We start from the raw sequence: 19,026 nt of genomic DNA on the forward strand, positions 1-19,026 counted from the left end.
CAAGCCCTGCACGTTCTTTGGTTGGTGTTTCAGTCTCTGTGAGCCCCCATGGGCCCAGGTTAGTTGACTCTGTAGGTCTTCTTGTGGTGTCCTTGCTCACTTCTATCCCTCACTTTTCCACAGGACTCCCAAACACTGCTGAGCCATCTCACCAGCCCCCTAGAAGTGTTGTTTATTGTTACATAAAAGGCACTTTTAGCAAGTTAACTTCTGTATACCCAAACCTCTTCTATGAGCTAGGGGTTATAAAGGAGCCATTACCCAAGATTCTCAGACACAGGAGACTACCTGGTCTGCCAGGTATGTCTAAGGACTGATAATGTAAAACCTTTGTGAACCCTTTGAAGGAACAACCCCATCAAATCTCTGATAACAATCGCTGACAAAAGGCTACCGCAAAGCCTAGATGCCATCACTCTGGGATTCATGAAGAGGGCTAGACGCCGCTAATCAACTCTTCCGGTCAAACACCCACAACAGACATTGAAAAGAAATTAAATGAAAATTCTGGGGGCTGGAGAGATAGCTCAGCGGTTAAGAACACTGACTGCTCTTTCGAAGGTCCTGGGTTCAAATTCCAGCAACCACATAGTGGCTCACAACCATCCGTAATGAGATCTGACGCCCTCTTCTGGTGTGTCTGAAGACAGCTACAGTGTACTCACATATAAAAATAAATAAATCTTAAAAAAAAAAAAAAAAAAAAAAACCTCTTAGAACCTCCGAAAGTCAAGTATGGTGATACATGCCCTGTAATCACAGTCAGTAAGCAAGAGAGTGAACGGGAGACTTGCCTCAGGTTGAGGCCAGCCTGAACTACAGCTGCAAAGCTCGAAGCCAGTCAGGGGTACACAGTTTTGTGATTATCTCAAAAACCAAAAGAACCCCCGAGAAATCGAGGTGAGATGGGTGTCTAAGATTCTGAAGCAGAGATGCATCTAGCATCTAGGCTAGTGTTTGTCCATCTCCAAAGTAGACAACAGTTTATGGAAATCTTTGTAGTCTACCAAGAGCTTCCCCTTACAGATAGATTAGTGAGCTGAGGCCCAAACATTGGTGGCCTCCAATCTTAGGTTTTCCAGTTCCAATCAGCCCTACTCCTCATCACAGGAATTGACAAGAAAGACAATTGAAAAGAAAGAATGTCGTTTTGTGTAAGGCACAATATTTATTTATCATTATTATAATTATCATTTTAGTTTTTCACGACGGAGTTTCTCAGTGTAGTATTGCCTGTCCTGAAACTCGCTCTATAAATCAGGCCAGCATCGAACTTAGTTCTGCCTGCCACTGTCTCTGCAAAATGCTGGGTCGCCCAGCCAAGACACGCAGTTGTGTGTGTGTTTTTATTTTAATTTAATTAACTTTACCTCCCGATCACAGCCACCCCCCAACCCCCTCCACCCAGTCCCACGCTTACAAATCCTGCCCCCTTCTCTTCTCAGAGAAGAGGAAGCCCCACTTGGGTAAAACCCGACTCTGGGACATCTAGTCTCAGCAAGTCTAGGCACATCCTTTCCCACCGAGGAAACACGCAGTCCTCTTCCCCCAGTCCGCGCTGGGTCCACGGGCAAGGAACAGAGACCTAGACAGCCCGTTCCACGGACACCAAGCTGCACATTTGCTACAAACGTGTAGAGGGTCTAGGTCCAGCTCCTGAAAGCTCCCTGGTTGGTAGCTCAGGCTCTGTGAGCCCCAAGACAGGTAGCTTTTAATCCGCACAAAATTTGGGGTGAAAAGACATGAATTTGCCACCACGCATAATACATCCTAAAGGCCACCCTTAACCGACACCGTCAAGGAAACTTAGAGCCCACAAAAGCTGACGTCAGCCGGGCGCTCCCCATCCTCTCCGAGCTCCCCGTTTCCCGAAAGGCTAAGCGGCGGCCCGGGCGCCCCGAAAAGGACACGCCATTGGCCTGGCCAGCATCACGTGACGGCGAGGCTGCCGGTCTCCTCGGAGGGGGACGGAAGTGCGCTGGGGACTCGCCGCGGTGATGTAGCAGCGTGGGAGGGGCCGAGGCCAGCGCCGTCCATCCACCGGCCGCCCCGATCCTGTGGTGAGTCCGCGCGCCGAGCGGCAGAGCGGACGCCCGTGGGCTCGGCAGGAGTGGCCGTACCCTCGGCGGCGCCGCCATGGACGCAGAGGCGGCGCGCAGGTAACGCGGGCGCTCGCGGCTGGGGTCGATCAGGGCCGCGGCCGGCACAAAGGCCGGCTTGCGCGTGCGCGGTGGAGACCTCCCCGCTCCCCACACGCCCCCCCTCCTCCCCCCCGCGGTCCGCGCACGTCCTCTGCCTCCGGTACCCGCGAGCTTTAAAAGGTGGTGTGTGCCCGGCCGCAGCCTCCGCCCGCGCGGTTCTTCTTCACCCTCCGTCACCGTGGACTGTAAAGACCGAGCGGGTGCCCCTGTGGCCGCGCTTGCTGCCGGGTCCTTCTCTTCCCCGCGGGATAGATACTATTGCTGTGGAGTGTGTATAACACGCTAAGAAGTCAATCTTTAGATGTCTTTCATTCTGGGATGGTCTTTAAAACTGTCCCTTAGTGGTGATGGGGATGTCAGGGCGGGCCTGCCAAAGTATAGGTTTGGGGATTTAGACTCTTCGCAGAAAGCTAAGAAAAACAAAATGGCAAGGTCTCCGCAGGTAAAAGGAATAGAGATTTAGGTATTATGCCTGCCTGGCGAAGAATTAGCTTGCCTCTAAGTGGCAAATGGACATTGAACTTAGGCAGGGGATTCTGTCTTCAGCCCGCCTTCCCACTCGACGGCTGTATTATTGTACATCTTTGAGCAAATTGACGGGGGCCAATGGCAGTCCATGGGAATTGAAATGAAAGTTTGGTTTACCACTCAAAGATCCAAGGGACACTGCAGAAGGGTCTCTACTCACAGGCAGGTAGACCTATCTTAAAGTCTTCACCAACTACAGGGTGCCAGGGGCCTGCTGGTGAAAGTGGGAAATACACCGGCCCAACTTTCAGAGGGGTTTGTAGAACTGATAGGTTGAACTGGAGTCTACATAAATACATGCTGAATGGATGCAATAGTGAATCATTAACAAAAAAGAGGCACAATCTTACATGTGTGTGTGGTCTGTCTCTCTCTCTAACCCAATACTAAATAGTGTGTGTGTGAGACCTTGATGTCATACTACTGAAATGATGTTAAAATGAACCTAGATTTTTATTATTATTTGGGAGGGTGTGGTTGGGGATTGAGCCCAGAGCCTCCAGTGTGCTAAGTAAGCACCTTACCACCGAGTCATGTCCCTCAGCCATCTTCTTACTCATTATTTTGAAAGGTCTTGCTGTGTTGCCTTGGCTACCCTTGGCTTCACTCTGTAGCTCCGGTGGACCTTAAATTCATGAGCCTCATGCCTCAGCCTCTCAGATGGCTGGGGTTATGAGCCTTACCTACCAGGCCCAGCAGGAACTGGACATTCTGATTAGTCCTAAAGTCTTCCTGCACTCTGCATGTAGGAGCTAACGCACTGGTAAGTGTGCATTCTCCATGTAGCATCGTCAGCAGCAGATGTGTATGTGGTGTTCCTTCACGGGTCCACACTGCCAGCTCCCTGGAGCTGTGTGTGTTGCAGTAAATATTATTTGGGGGTTTCTACCTCACCTCAGATCATTTAGTTCCCAAATATAAGACACAACGTTCTTTCGATTTTATAATAGGCTTAAAAGCACTAGAGCTGGGCAGATATCGGCCCTGCATGCTAGTTTGTCTGCTTCCCTGTCAGTAGCCCCGAGACATCACGTGCCATGTTTTGTTTGGGCTGATCCTGCTGCATCAGGCCAGCCATCGGGGCCATGTGCTAAGATCCACCTACCCTATTAGGGACTTTTTTCTTCTTTCACCTCTCTCTGGTGGTCCTTCCTGAGACCCCCAAGCCCAGGAACCTTCGCTCCGCCCCCTCTCTTCTACACAGCCCAGGCTGTAGGCATCTTTATTAACCAATAGGGGAAAGGAGGGTAGGGCTACACAACAAAAGCTGATACATGTGAAGATCTCATCCCTGAGATGGGAGGGAGAGGGACAACCAGAACTCAGTATGTAGCATTTGATAGAGAGCCAAACCAGACCAATCCCCTGTGCAGCGTTCAGCTTGTTTAGCACTGGTCATTGTTTGTGGGTATTCAGTAGGATGTATCCTGGTTCAAATGAGATGCTCAAAGGTGTTTTGAAACAGCACTCTAGACCCTTAAAATAGTATAAAATAACTTGAAATTAAAGAAGTTTCTTAGTGTTTCTAGAGAAAGCTTTAAAGATTTAAAACAGCAGATCAGAATTGTATTAGGTAGACATTTTGGGTTTTTTTTTTTAGCTTTGAGACAGTCTTGCTATTGTAGACCCAAGCAAGCCTCAAACTCATAGGTGTCCTCCTTCCTCTGCTTCTGTGCCAGGATTACAGGCATACAGCATGGCAACTTTCCACAGACCTCTAATCCGCTGTGTGTGTATTGAGAGACCACAAGCAGCTGTAGGAAGCAGTTCTGGGCACAGGAGGTCGGTAGGAGTGGGTAGGATGGGTCTCCGAGAGAAGAAAGCAGCATCTTGCAGGATGAAGCAGCATGGAGCAGGTGATACCAGCAGATACGGGAAGAAAAGAGAATGGACACTTCTGTGTAGCTCCGGAGCCATTACGTTACACAGAGATGACAGGTGTGGGGCCTGTGGAGTTTCTCGCTGTCTTGGAATCACCTAGACATGGAATCAACTTGACTTGGGATCACCTAGTAGACACACCTCCAGATCTGTCCTGAGGGTGTTTCCAGAGAAGTTTAACTGAGGAGGCCTGCCCCAAGTGTGGTGGTACTGTCAGTGGTCAGTAGTCCACCCCCCTTTGCAGACCTCTGCTCAGTAAAGCTGGGAGTTGGACTGCACTGCCCAGGAGAGTGTCAGGATGAGTCAGAGCGAAGCAACCCTACGAAGCCTGTTGGGTGGGGATGAGGGACAGTAAGCACGGATGATTATTATTTTACCTCTAACGTCTTACATGCGCTCATGAGTGAAAGGAGGGGCTAGGGGTGGCAGAGCCCATGTGCCACTACGTGAGTCACAGGAAAATTTTCTCAAGTTTGTTTTCTTCTTCCACCTTGTGGGTTTCAGATCAGGCTCAAGTCCCCAGGCTTGGTGGCAAGCACCTTTACCTGATCAACCATGTCACTGGCCCAGGCATAGAGACAGTGGGGGTGGGGGGATAACAGGCTTAGTTTAAAAGAATAGTATCTACCTGACTCAGCCAGCTTCGCAAGGGGGAAAGGCCACAGATGCTACCAGTGGCTATATATAAAGTCTGTGCCTTTCTCCTGCTTTGCTCAAGGGAATATAGTTTGCAGCAAGGTTTAAAGACTTAAGTGAAGGGCTGGTAAGATGGCTCAGCGGTTAAGAGCACTGATTGCTCGTCCAGAGGTCATGAGTTCAAATCCCAGCAACCACATGGTGGCTCACAACCATCCGTAATGAAAAACAAATTAAACAAAAAACAAAACAACAACAACAACAATAAAAAAAAAAACCTATGGACCAGAGTGAGCAGGGCCAGAGCAAGAGGGAGAAAGGGAAGGGAGAAAAACTGGAAAAGATACTTCCCATTGCTGTGAAGACACCATGACCAACTCTTATAAAAAGGAAACATTTAATTAGGGGCTTTGCTTACAGTTTCCGAGGGTTAATCCATCGGCATCGTAGCAAGAGCAGACAAACGAGGCACTAGAGCAGCAGCTGAAAGCATTGCACATCCTGATCTGAGGACCACAGGCAGAGGGGGCGGGGCTGGGGTGGGCCACCTCCAGATCCTTCCCAAAGAGTTTTCATCGAGTACGGATATTTGAGCCTGTGTGGTTCATTCTCATTACACCACAGATCTGCTTTCTTTATTCCTCCAAAGGATTCCCCTTGTCAGTGAAATCAGAAGTGATTGTATAAAGTGTGTTGTTTAGATCTCGGGACATGAGAGCAGTGTGTGTTATGCAGTTAAACTCGGGGCATGGTCATCAAGGCCTGATTAAGCTTAGTTTGTAGGGTTTGTTTTAAGATCTTATTTGTTTTATATATGTGAGTACTCTGTTGCTGTCTTCAGACACCAGAAGAGGGCATCAGATTCCATTACAGATGGTTGTGAGCCACCATGTGGTTGCTGGGAATTGAACTCAGGNCCTTTGGAAGAGCAGTCAGTGCTCTTAACCCCTGAGCCATCTCTCCAGCCCCTAGTTTGTAGTTTTTAGTATTCTTGCTTGCTGTGAGCCTTTAGACAGATGGGCAGTCTCTATAGGGAATTGGGATGATTGTGAGTTGTGTTAACATTTCTGACTCTCAACCAGATATGGCATAAAAGGCTTCCCCTTCTCGTGTCCTGCAGCCTCCACAAAGGGGGAAGGAAAGAGCCTGCTAAGCACCGCATTCCCCTTTTTCCCATGGTCAACACATGGACCACGTGGCTCACGCTGCCTAGCCTTCCCTAGCACAGTGGGCTGTATTCTGAACTGAGTGTGGGAACGAGGTCTTCTCTTAGGTTGCTTTTTTTTTTTTCAGGTATTGCCATACCAACCAGGAAAGGAATGAGTACAGGGCCTGCTCAGATCTGAGCAGATTTAGTGCTGCTTAATGTAGAGGCTGCTAAATCTAATTCTGCATTATCACAGCGAGGGAGGGGAGACTGGAAGTGGGGGTGATGACTCAGTGGTCCTTGTTGCTGCGTGCTTGCGTGTGTGCGACATAGTTTTTAAATCTTTTGAGCAGGGGGCTGGAAAGATGGTTCAACCGTCAAGAGCACTGCCTGTTCTTGCAGAGGGCATGAGTTCCCCATCACCCACAGGTTTGCTCACAACTACCTGTAACTCCAGTTATGGGGCCCTGACTTCCCTTGGTACTCCACAGATCCTACATGCATGTCATGCACATAACACATGCAGACAAGCACAGGTACACACAAATCATTTGAAATGAAAAAAAAAGAAGGAATTGAAACAACTTGAAGCAAGTTTGTGTCACTTGCAGATTTAACTAGTATTCAACAACAGAAAATTAGGTTATCTAAAATTCTGGTTTTCTAGTATTCAAACTTATGAAGGTTTCTATGTACATGTTTGGCTTGCACCCACATAAGAGATATCCACTAGGAAGCTAGTCCCACGATGCTAACTTTAATTCACATGGCCAAGTATGATCATACATGCTTATAACCCCAACCCTTGAGAAATAGAGCCAGGAAGAACAGGAGTTCAAGGTCACCTTGACTATGTAGCGATGAGACCAGCTTGAACTACGTGAGACAGAGTTTCACTGTAGAGCCCTGGCTGTCCTAGAACTCACTCTGTAGACCAGGCTGGCCTTGAACTCAGAAATCCATCTGCCTCTGCCTCCCAAGTGCTGGGATTAAAAGCATGTACCACCACTGCTCGGCACAAAAATATTTTAAGTATACTTTTTCTGTATTTTTTTCAAACTACCAATGAACTTTTAGTAGCTGCATAGTATTTTCTCATGTTGCTGCAAGATACTCTATTGAGCCATTCTCTAACATGAGAACTGTATTTAAAGAAGCACAAGTTTGGGAGTGGAGAGAAGGCTTAACAGTTGCCAAGGGCCTGGATTTGATTCCTAGCACCCACATGGAGGCTCACAACTATGGCTGAGTCCAGGTGTAGAGGCCCGGGCACCCTTTTCTGACCTCCACAGGCACTGCATGTGCATGCTACACACACACACACACACACACACACACACACACACACACACACACATACATAGATACATAAAATTAACTTTTCAAATAATTGCTCTTTTGGAGTGTTGTTCGTTTGTTTTCAAGAAAGAAAACTTCAAAGGAAGAATGAATATTCTTCCTTACTGGTGCCTGACCTTCTCTTCAGCAACCCTTCTTGAAGCAAAAGTGTCTGTCCGCTGGGATAGTACCCCTGTTCATTGTCTTTGAGCATACAGCACCCTAAGCTAGCCTCTCATAGTTTCTTATCCTGTGTCCCCAGTGTGACCTGTGCTGAGGAATTGAAGAGGGAACTTCAGGCAATACTGTGCAAGAGCCCTTTCCAGGGCTAAGACGAAAGGATAGACTATCCAGAGACTACCCCACCCGGGGATCCATCCCATAATCAGCCACCAAACCCAGACACTATTGCATATGCCAGAAAGATTTTGCTGAAGGGACCCTGTTATAGCTGTCTCTTATGAGGCAATGCCAGTGCCTGGCAAATACAGAAGTGGATGCTCACAGTCATCTAATGGATGGAACACAGGGCCCCCAATGGAGAAGCTAGAGAAAGCACCCAAGGAGCTGAAGGGGTCTGCAACCCTATAGGTGGAACAATAATATGAACTAACCAGTACCCCAGAGCTCGTATCTCTAGCTGCATATGTAGCAGAAGATGGCCTAGTCGGCCATCACTGTGAAGAGAGGCCCCTTGATATTGCAAACTTTATATACCCCAGTACAGGGGAATGCCAGGGCCAAGAAGCGGGAATGGGTGGGTAGGGGGAGCAGGGTGGAGGGAGGGTATAGTGAACTTTCGGGATAGCATTTGAAATGTATATAAAGAAAATATCTAATAAAAATAAATAAATAAAAAATAAAGGGGGGCCCTTTCCAGGGCCTCTCTGAAAGCTCAGGATTCAAAGCAGGAGCAGAGAAGCCATGATAAACATACAGAGTATTTCTTGTTCGTTACATCATACATGCTCATGGGCAGAAAGTCTCAAGGCGCATGTGGCTGTTAGTATCATGTTCTTGAATGGGCTAAGCTAGGGAAAGGCTTTCCTCCCTGGGGAGTGAACAGTCTAAGGGAGCAGAGTTCACACAATAAGGCAGTGTGGGAAAATCTATTGTGTGCCATTTAAGGTTATCAAAGATGTTCTTTAGTTTATGTAAACTTTGTGTTTGTTTGTTTTGTTTTGTTTTCTCAAGACAGGGTTTCTCTGTTTAGCTCTGACTGTCCTGGAACTCACTCTGTAGACCAGGCTGGCCTGGACTCAGAGATTTCACCTGCCTAGGTGCTGAGTGTGCCACTGCTGGCCAGCAGTTGTTACCTTTTGACTTGGCCATTTTACTGAGATAACTCTTATTACAGAAGTGGCTTGTTTGATCTTAGCTTTTTTATTTATGTGTGTTTGAGTGTGTAGGGGAGTGGGTTCATCATCTCTATCAAAGTGCACACATAGTCCAGAAGAGGGTGTCCAGTCCCCAGGAGCAGGAGTCACAGGAGATTAAGAGCTGCCTGGTGTGGGTGCTGGAAAGTGAACCTGGATCCTCTACAAGCAGTGAGTTCTCTGAGCCACTGTGCCATCTCTCCAGCTCTGACCTACAAAACACACATACACACACACAGAGAGAGAGAGAGAGAGAGAGAGAGAGCTGCCAAGTAGAGTATCTTGCCATGGGAAGCATGACTTCTCTCTCCAAGAAGTAAATTCCTTTTCACTTTACTTCTGAGTGCATTCTACATGTATTGTCATCATTTGATGCTGTAGTGTATCCTGCTGTAGAGGATCCTTCTGTAGTGTACTGCTGTAGTGTATCCTGCTGTAGTGTACTGCTGTAGTGTATCCTGATGTAGTAGACACTGCTGTAGTGTATCCCCCTGTAGAGTATCCTGCTATAGTAGACACTGCTGTAGTGTCCTATGTCTGTGTTCCTTGCTTTTGTGCTGACAGAAGCAGCTTGAAACATTGCTTTTAGGCCACTATAGAAAGGCTTTTGGAAATTGCTTCCTTTGAAGGCTTAGGGTTTGGAGTGGATTTACGTTGGTTGATTGCTTTCTGTGTTTTGAGTCAGGGTCTCTCTGTAGCTGGGCTGGAAGACCTGCATGCTTTGCTTTTAATGGAGTCATGCTCAGAAGAGAATTTTGTTTGTTTTGTAGGTTGAACAGATATTTACAAAATAATCCAGTTCTTCTGTCTGTCTGTCTATAAAGTAGTAAGCAACAAAACAACTAAGACAAAGGGCTAACAATAACAAAAAAGCCAAATTTAATGAATATATTTTTTAAAGAATCACACAAAGAAACCAAAGAAAAGCTAAGTTACACTATTCGGATAGGGAAATTCTTGTGCCAAGATGGGATTAGTGCATGTGGGGATTTATTTATTTACTTATTTATTTCATGTATGTGAGTACACTGCAGCTGTCTTCAAACACACCAGAAGAGGGCATCAGATCCTCATTATAGATGGTTGTGAGCCACCATGTGATTGCTAGGAATTGAACTCAGGACCTTTGGAAGAGCAGTCAGTGCTCTCAACCACTGAGCCATCTCTCCAACCCATGATTTTTTTAATTCGTATGGATTGATAGTCCTCCAAGACTATCAACTTGAAAGTTCCTGTGATCTCATCTCAGAGAAAGTACAGGTAAGTTGTGGTGGTGGTGGTGGCATATCTGGCCACTGAACAGTAAGAGCTAAAGTGTGTGTGTGTGTGTGTACTTGGTAAAGTCAGGGAAGTATTCTATTCGTAGAGAATAGACCTTCCTTATCTCCTGTTACCTGAGTAATGACTATGATCTGGCTATAAACAATTTGGATTCGGAAGAGTCTTTGGTCATTTAACTCACCCTTGGGTAACTTTTATTGTGGTAACATAAATTGTACCTAATTGTTCTTTCAGCTATTCTCTGGAGCAAGTTCAAGCTTTGTATTCATTTCCATTTCAACAAATGATGGCAGAAGTTCCTAACATGGCAGTCACGACTGGACAGCAGGTGCCAGCAGTAGCTCCTAACATGACAACCGTGACTGAACAGCAGGTGCCCGCAGACGCTCCTGCCCAGGAACCTGCACCAGGTAGTTCTTACATGGTCTCCCTTGAATGTCTCCGCCTCCAGCAGAGCAATCAGTGAACACATGAGCGCTGCAGCAGGCACAGGATGAGTGACCAGAGACCTCACAGCATTGGCATTTAACTTGGTCCAGGCGCTCAGAGGCAGCAGAGCAGTAACACAGGAGCTCCAAAAGTCACCCTGTGAACAACAAAGGGGGGGGGGGCAGTGCCAGCTGAGAAGGAGTTGAGGCATGGCCCCAAACCTCTGAGTATCATGGAGCAGAGGAGAAGGTGGGGATGGGAGCAGATGAGGCAGGGAGGTTTATGTGGACCCTAAGGAGTGCACACTGCTATTCCCAGAGCAGTAGGGAACTGTTGAGAGAGTGGGAGCCAAGGAGTGACTCACATGGACGGGCATTTAAAAGTACGTCTGGAGGGTCTAAGTGGGAAGATATGAGGAAGACTAGAGGGTGTGGAGAAAGAGTTGGAAAGTACTCTAGAGGTGCAATTCCTTGGCTACAGTACATGGATTTCTTTTCTTTTTTAAGATTTATTTATTTATTTTATTTATATGAGTACATTGCAGCTGTCTTCAGACACACCAGAAGAGGGCATCAGATCCCGTTATTGATGGTTGTGAGCCACCATGTGGTTGCTGGGAAGAACAAGCCAGTGTTCTTAACTGCTGAGCCATCTCTCCAGCTCGATGTACTTCACATAGATGCTGAGAGAGAAAGAGAAAGTGAAAAGTACCAGTTGTAGCCCCTTCCATTATTATAATGACAGACTTGATGCTGAGTAACATTTTTCTTTTGGAGTAAGTTTTTTTTAAAGGTGTGTGTGTGTTTGTTTGTTTATTCTGTTAATTTTTATGTGTGTGGGTATTTTATTTGCAAGTCTGTGAACCACTTCCATGTCTGGTACCTTCTGAGACCAGAAGACAGTGTGGGACCTCTTGGAACTGAAGTCACAGAAGGTTGTGAGCTGCCAAGTGATGCCAGGAATCAAAACAGGTCCTCTGTGAGAGCAGCCAGTGCTCTTAACCACTGAACCATGTCTCCAGCCCTGAGAAGGGGTTTTGTGCACAGTTCTGAAGGTTTAGGGGCGTGACCTCACCATTTGCTCCACCCTGAGAAAGGTCTCATGGCAGATGGTACCACAGTGGCAGAGGTTCATGTGAGAGAGAATCACATCACCAGAGAGGAAGCCACAGAGACCAGGAGCTGATATTCCCTTCTAAGGGCATTTCCCCAGTTAACCTAAGGACCCCTTACTCGGCTTCACCTCTTAACAGTTCCACATCTCCCAACAAAGCTGCTGTGGGACTAAGCATCAAACATAGGAACCTTTGGTGGGCAGACTCAAACATTATCCAAAGCACTCATAGATTTCTGACATGCAGTTGGTTGCACGAAGTGCCTCACAGATGAGGAATAGGAAGGGAAGCCACATAGACTGAGGTGTGTGGATAGCAGTAACAGCATTTATGTGAGGAATGTGCTCTTAGTTGCCTTATAATTCCAGGGCCACACCTAACTTATTGGCTGGGGCTGTCTCCAGCCTCTCTTCTCCTGTGTTTGCAGACACTGAGGACTAGGGATCTCCAGCTGCTAGTCTGTGGTGGTGGAACCCTGGAAAGGAGTGACTGAAGCAGCCTTCCAGGCTTGGCTGAGAAAATACATAATAGAATGGGGCCAGAGCAAACAGGAAGGCATCCAGAGAGTCAAAGATGAGGGAACACTGGTTTCCCGTTGAATAACTGAGTCTGTTTCTCAGCCAAGAGTGCTTTGTGCCTCAGGAGACATTACCATTGTCAAGAGACACTTTGGACTGTCAGGACTGACATTTGTTGGATAGAAATGGTGGGTGGTGGCTCACACACTCTGTAATGTGCAGAGTGGGTATCAACACACATAGTTCAGCCTTTATGTCAGTCATGTGAAGGTCCTGAGAACACAGCTCTGTTCTTACCTTTGAGCAATGCTGCCAGCCCCAAGAGAGCTTGCCTTCAGCACTTTCCAGTCACTCTGAATATGTGGAGCAGTCTGTGCCTCATGACTTCTAAAACAAGCCATAAGCCACCTGTGCCTACCAGTAGGAAGTGAGTTAAAAACCTTCCCCTTTGAGGGCAGAATCTTAGTATAATAGTTCAGGGTGACCTTCTTTACCTACCTCCTGAGTGCTTGTACTAAAGAGATGTGGACCACCTTGTCTGGCCTTGTTCAAAAATGTGTTTACGTAACGATTTATGTACTTAGAATACCTATAAAGTGTTATATAGATCCCTGGGGAACCAAGAACCCAAGTGAGGCTGTGTAGAAGATCAGTCTGTGACCATCAGATGTGCCTAGGTGGGGAGAGGGATAGGAGGGGAAGCTGCAGAGGAGACAGAAATTCGAGGACATACGTGGGCGGGATAGGGTAGCATGGGTGTTTATAGCATGACTGCTGTGGAGTTGCCTGCGGTTTCTATGTTTTCTGCCACCACATTCTGGGAATCGCTGTTTCAGAAGCTCCAAAGAGAAGGAAAAGGAAACCCAGAGCAGCAGAGCCCCAGGAACCAGTGGAGACCAAAAAACCTGCTACGTCAAAGAAATCCGGCAAGTCCACAAAATCAAAAGAAAAGCAAGAGAAAATCACAGACGCGTTTAAAGTGAAAAGGAAAGTGGACCGTTTCAACGGCGTCTCTGAGGCTGAGCTTCTGACCAAGACGCTTCCTGACATTTTGACCTTCAATCTGGATATTGTGATCGTAAGGCTTTTGTCCTTGTTTGCCGATAGATAGCCCAGAGGATTAGCTCTACTTGGCAGTGGTTCTTACAAATAGCACTCTCCTGAAAAGAGGGGTTTCGTTTGTTTTAGGGTTTTTAGAGACAGGGTTTCTCTGTAGCCATGGCTGTCCTAAAACTCGCTCTGTAGACCAGGCTGGCCTCAAATTTAGCAATCCAACTGCCTCTGCCTCCCTAGTACTGGAATTAAAGGCTGCACTGCCACTGCCTGGCTGTTTCTTTTCTTGAGTTTCCTTTCCTTTTTTGGTAGAGAACTTTATTTTTTTAAGGAAAAACACAAATAATTTAATATAGTACATAGTAGGGGGTGGGGTAGTAACAGAACAGCCTGCCGTTTATATGAATTTTGCATATGGAACAATGGAATATTTGCTGAGTTTTTAAAAACAAAAGTGTTCAATTACTTTGTTTTCTAGATTGGCATTAACCCGGGATTAATGGCTGCCTATAAAGGACATCACTACCCTGGGCCTGGAAATCACTTCTGTAAGTGTCGACTTTTTCAAAGTCACTTTGAGTGAGGTAGCTTTATTAGTAGGATTAATGGGCTGACTTTACATTGACAAGAATTATATGAATAAGCTACACGTGTTGCATGTTTCTCTGAGTGTGGACAGGAAGGGTCTGTCACTGCACGTTGGTATTAGTGGAGAGTTGGGGGCATGGAAAGTACTTCCTGGAGGTTGTGGAGCTGGGTATCAGAGCCGACTCTGAAGATGCTAAGCATGTATTCTACAACTGGGCTAACCTCTGTGCTTGCTCAAAGGGTTTCAAGATTTTCTTCTTTTTTGAGGTGGTGGGGTGTTTTGAGACAGAGTCTCTCTATGTAGTCCTGGCTATTCAGGAACTCCTATGGCTATTCAGGAACCAGACTGGCTTGAACTTAGAGACACCTGCCTTCCTTTGCCTCCCACGTGCTAGGATTAAAGACATGTACTACCACCTGGCCTTAATTTTTTTTTGAATGAGTGTGTGTGTGTGTGTGTGTGTGTGTACACTCCATAGATATAGTAACAATAACATTTTGCTGTGGCAGTGTAGACAAAAGTATTGATGTTCCCAGATTTTTGTCAGTGTTACTTTCTTGGAGAGATAAAAAGTATTGATTATGGATCTGGAGAGGTGGCTCAGAGGTTAAGAGCATTGACTGCTCTTTCAGAGCACCCAGATTTGATTCCAAACTATCCCAAGATAGTGTGGCTCACAACTGTCTGTAGTTACAGTTCTAGAGGACCCAGTTCCCTCTTTTGGTATCAACCCCACCTTGTTCTGGTTGGTTTTGGTTTATTTATTTATTTATTTATTTTTGTCACTATGATACAAGCTCAGAGTACTTTGGCAAGAGGGAAACTCAACCAAGAAAGTGCCACCACTACATTGGGCCCTGGGGCGCTTACTTGATTAGTGGTTGCTATGGGAAGGTCCAGCTCACTGTAGGTGATCACACCTCTGGGCAGGTGGCCCTGAGTTGTATAAGAAAGCAGGCTGAGCAAGCCAGTAAGGAACACCCTCCATGGCCTCTGCATCACTTCCTGCCTCCAGGGTCCTGCCTTGAGTGCCTGCCCTGACTTCCTTCAGTGATGGAGGGTGACCTGAGAGATGTAAGTTGAAATAAACCCATTCCTTCCCAAATCGCATTTAGTCATGGTCTTTATCACAGCAATACAAACCCTAACTAAGACACACCCATACACATAAAATAGCTGAAAAAGTTCCTTAAAGAAATTCATTGATTGTTGGGTATTGGTTACGTGTAAAATGCTTGGGTCTGAGACATTCTCGAAAGACAGTTTCTATAGAAGGAGAGGGCAGCAAAGGCTCATTCTTTGCCTAGTGAGCTTTAAAACCAGGTTCTACTACTGCATTGCTCTACACATGCAAGTTGTCCATACAGAGAGATCCTTTTCCCGCTGCCTACTGGGGCGGTGTGTGTCCTCAGACAGTACTGCTTGTCCGAGAGTCAGATTGCAGGTGTTTAGGCTAAGTAATAATAATGTGCTTTTGAAATGAGCAACATATCATGCCCATTATTTTACAATTCTGAGAAAGTGTCTCTGTTTCCTCTACCCTCAAGGGGTTTGAGTTTAGTCAGGGTGAGGGGAGTCTTAAGGGCAAAGTGGTGGTGTTATCAATTATTAGGTAAGAACTCAGTTTGAAGCTGTGTGTGCAATGAAGGTAATAGTTTCTTGTAGGAAAAGTATGATTAAAGTCGGAGAGAAATTAGCATTGGTATTCAATCTGCTGTCATTGTTCAATATGGTATTTGTTGTAGGTTACTAATTTTTAAGAATTTTTTTTAAGTCGTTTATTTCCCTCCAGTTTTAGCAACATGATGTAAACTACTCCATCAGTGGTTTTGGGTTTTTCTTGGTTTTGTTTTTGTTGTTCAATAAAAGCCTTTCACTTTGCATGGGAGAAACCAAGCCCTCTTTCACAGGGAAGTGTCTGTTCATGTCCGGGCTGAGTGAGGTGCAGCTGAATCACATGGATGACCACACCTTACCCGGGAAGTACGGCATTGGATTCACCAACATGGTGGAACGGACGACGCCGGGCAGCAAGGATCTGTCTAGGTAGCTATAGAACATGAGATTTATGGTGCTGTGGGCACCTCATGCCCGATCCAAAAGTGCGTGTAACGTGTGGAGAGCCACCTGACGGCGCTCACTGCAAACACTGCTCTGTTTCTATCCTCACCACCTCCCCATTCACTTCTAGTAAAGAGTTCCGGGAAGGAGGGCGCATCCTGGTGCAGAAACTGCAGAAATACCAGCCACGAATAGCGGTGTTTAATGGAAAATGTAAGAATTACTTTTACATTTTTGTCTTCTCTCTATGCTCATGACAAGGGCAGTGTTAAATATATTTGTGTTTTACTTTAGGTATTTATGAAATTTTCAGTAAAGAAGTTTTTGGAGTAAAGGTTAAGAACTTGGAATTTGGGCTTCAACCCCACAAGATCCCAGACACAGAAACTGTAAGTCTCCCGAGTGCATCTATCTGTAAGCTGCCCAGGGGCTTCTAGCCGACTGTCCTTCCCATCTGTCCCAGACAGTGTTATTTTTGTCCTAAGAGAATCCACCTGTTTTATTAAATAATTACCGGCTTAGACTTTCAGATGTAGTTAGAATTTTATTTAAAAAGTATTTGTCAGCTAAATGTCAGAGGAACTGGCTTGTACTACATTCAGAATACCATCATTGGTTACTTACAAATTCAGACATACATATGTATCTAACGTATACATTGGTATTCACACCGGTAAAGTTACCTACTTCATTTGTATATTTAACCCCAGCTTAATTTTAGAGCTGAACACGTTAGACCAGCAGCCAGCCAGCCTGTTTGGTACTATCACATAATCAGAGGTATCGGGGACAGCTCTGAAGCTTAGACCAGCAGCCAGCCAGCCTGTTAGGTGCTGTCACATAATCAGAGGTGTCAGGACAGCTCTGAAGCTTTCTCACTTGCCTTCTCGTTTTTTTTTTAAACATTTCACTTATTCAGTTATTTATTTTTATGCATATGGATGTTTTGCTTAATGTATATAACTGTATATATCTGTATACAACCACATGGCCCATGGATGCCAGAAGAGGGTATCTAATTTCGTGGGACTGGAGTTATAGACAGTTGTGAGCCACCATGGGTGCTGGGGAATTGAACCCTGGGCCTTCTGCAAGAGCAGCCAGAGCTCTTACCACTAAGTTATCTGTCTAGCCCTGTATAGTGATTTTCAAACTAATTTCCACAAAGTATTTACAAACGTTTGTTTCTGATTTTGTTCACTTTTTTTTTTTTAAAGTAAAGCATAGGGGTTTGTGTATCTTGTTTTGTTTTTTTGTTTGTTTTTTTTGGGGGGGTGGAGATCAAACTTGCATGTTAGGCAATACTCTACCACTTCAGCACTTGCTCAGCTGTCTTTCTTATAGAATTCAGGCTCTGGGCCTGGAGAGAGGGCTTTGTGCTTACAGCCAGAGGAACTGAGTTCAATTCCTAGCACTCTCATGGCAGCTCACCCTGTCTGTCACTCCAGTCCCAGGGATTCTGGGACCTTCACACAGATAGATATTCATCCACACAAAACACCAGTGCACATACAAATCAATAAATCTTTAAAAACGACATTTAGCAAACAAACAAGCGCATCAAACTAAGGATGGTAGTACTCAACAGTTAGCTGGGCTCTCAAATATTAGCAGTTATGGAAATGCCTTGTGGGACCAGCAGGATGTCTTAGTGGGTTAAGACATTTTCTGCCAAGCCTGACAACCCCAGTTCAATCCCCAGACCCATACTGTGGAAGGAGAGAACTGACTCCCACAAGTTCTCCTCCTCCCACTGGTACACATACCACATGCCACGCCCCTCAAAACTAACTAAGAAAGAGCCTCACAGACAAGGCCTCAGGCTAGTTAGACCTGGGTGACTCTATTGAAGTTCCTTCTTCAAAAATGAGTCCAAATCTGGGTCAGTTGACAGTCAAGAGGTAACTATGGCAACAGTGGCAGTTCTCTAGGCAGCCCTGCATCTATCTTCCACTTTGTATTCTACGAAGTTATTGATGTTGCTAGTGATTTAGCTGGAAGTGAAAACAATTTACTTTCTTCTTTTTATTCTCATTTGTGTGGGAGAGGGAGAGAGAGGCAGGCAGGGGCCTCACTGTGTGCATTCGATAAGGCTGCCCTCAAACCTATCTGCCTCTGCTAGGATTAAAGGTATGTGCCATTACCCCTAGCCAGTCTACTGTGGATCGTTTTAATTAAAGAATATCTTGAAAATGTGCTATTATAAAAACATGCTAACACCCACACATCTGCATTAATCAGTTTCTAAAAATCCTATAATCAAAAATAGAAAATAATTATAATATATGATGAGGCAGTCTCAAAACAAAATAATCTTAATATATGAAAGGAAACCAACTTAAAAATTGCCATAAGTATATTAATCTCCTCACTTATATGTATAGAACAAGAAATGATTTCTGCTCTTTGAAGGACAGTTTGTCATCAGTCGGCATGATAAATGCAAACGTCTTTCCCTGCTGCCATTTACTTCTGGTATTTCATCCAGCTTCTAGGGACATTTCTAGATTAATTATGGACAAGGCTTTGTCCATAGTTTATGAGAAAAGAACTCAAAGCCAGCTACACTTGGGGATCTTAAATGCAGCTTCTTTGATTTACGTATAAGCATCAAGTAATTAAGCCAAATAAAGTTCACTTTTTCTAACTGCAATGTGAGTAGATTCAGTCAGCTGCTAACATCTCTGAAACCTTGATCCCAGCTGTGCTACGTCATGCCGTCGTCCAGCGCCAGATGTGCTCAGTTTCCCCGGGCCCAGGACAAAGTTCATTACTACATTAAGCTGAAGGACTTGAGAGACCAGCTGAAAGGCATTGAACGCAACTCGGACATTCAGGAAGTGCAGTATACATTTGACCTGCAGCTTGCGCAAG

General features: G+C 45.6%; 1 protein-coding gene across 1 annotated transcript in view; it reads left to right on the plus strand.

Moving 5' to 3' along the window:
• Positions 1-1,930: 1,930 nt before the first annotated feature.
• Tdg (thymine DNA glycosylase) overlaps positions 1,931-19,026 on the plus strand; it is a 19,878-nt gene continuing 2,782 nt past the window's right edge. Inside the window, exons 1-8 of the mRNA XM_021173484.2 lie at positions 1,931-2,159; positions 10,623-10,798; positions 13,286-13,527; positions 13,981-14,050; positions 16,002-16,137; positions 16,283-16,365; positions 16,447-16,541; positions 18,855-19,021. Of these exons, the coding sequence (XP_021029143.2) occupies positions 2,137-2,159; positions 10,623-10,798; positions 13,286-13,527; positions 13,981-14,050; positions 16,002-16,137; positions 16,283-16,365; positions 16,447-16,541; positions 18,855-19,021 (992 nt within the window). The 5' untranslated portion in view covers positions 1,931-2,136. The remainder of the gene's footprint in view (positions 2,160-10,622; positions 10,799-13,285; positions 13,528-13,980; positions 14,051-16,001; positions 16,138-16,282; positions 16,366-16,446; positions 16,542-18,854; positions 19,022-19,026) is intronic.

Source organism: Mus caroli, chromosome 10 (genome assembly GCF_900094665.2).
Source record: "Mus caroli chromosome 10, CAROLI_EIJ_v1.1, whole genome shotgun sequence".
NCBI classification, from domain to species: domain Eukaryota; kingdom Metazoa; phylum Chordata; class Mammalia; order Rodentia; family Muridae; genus Mus; species Mus caroli.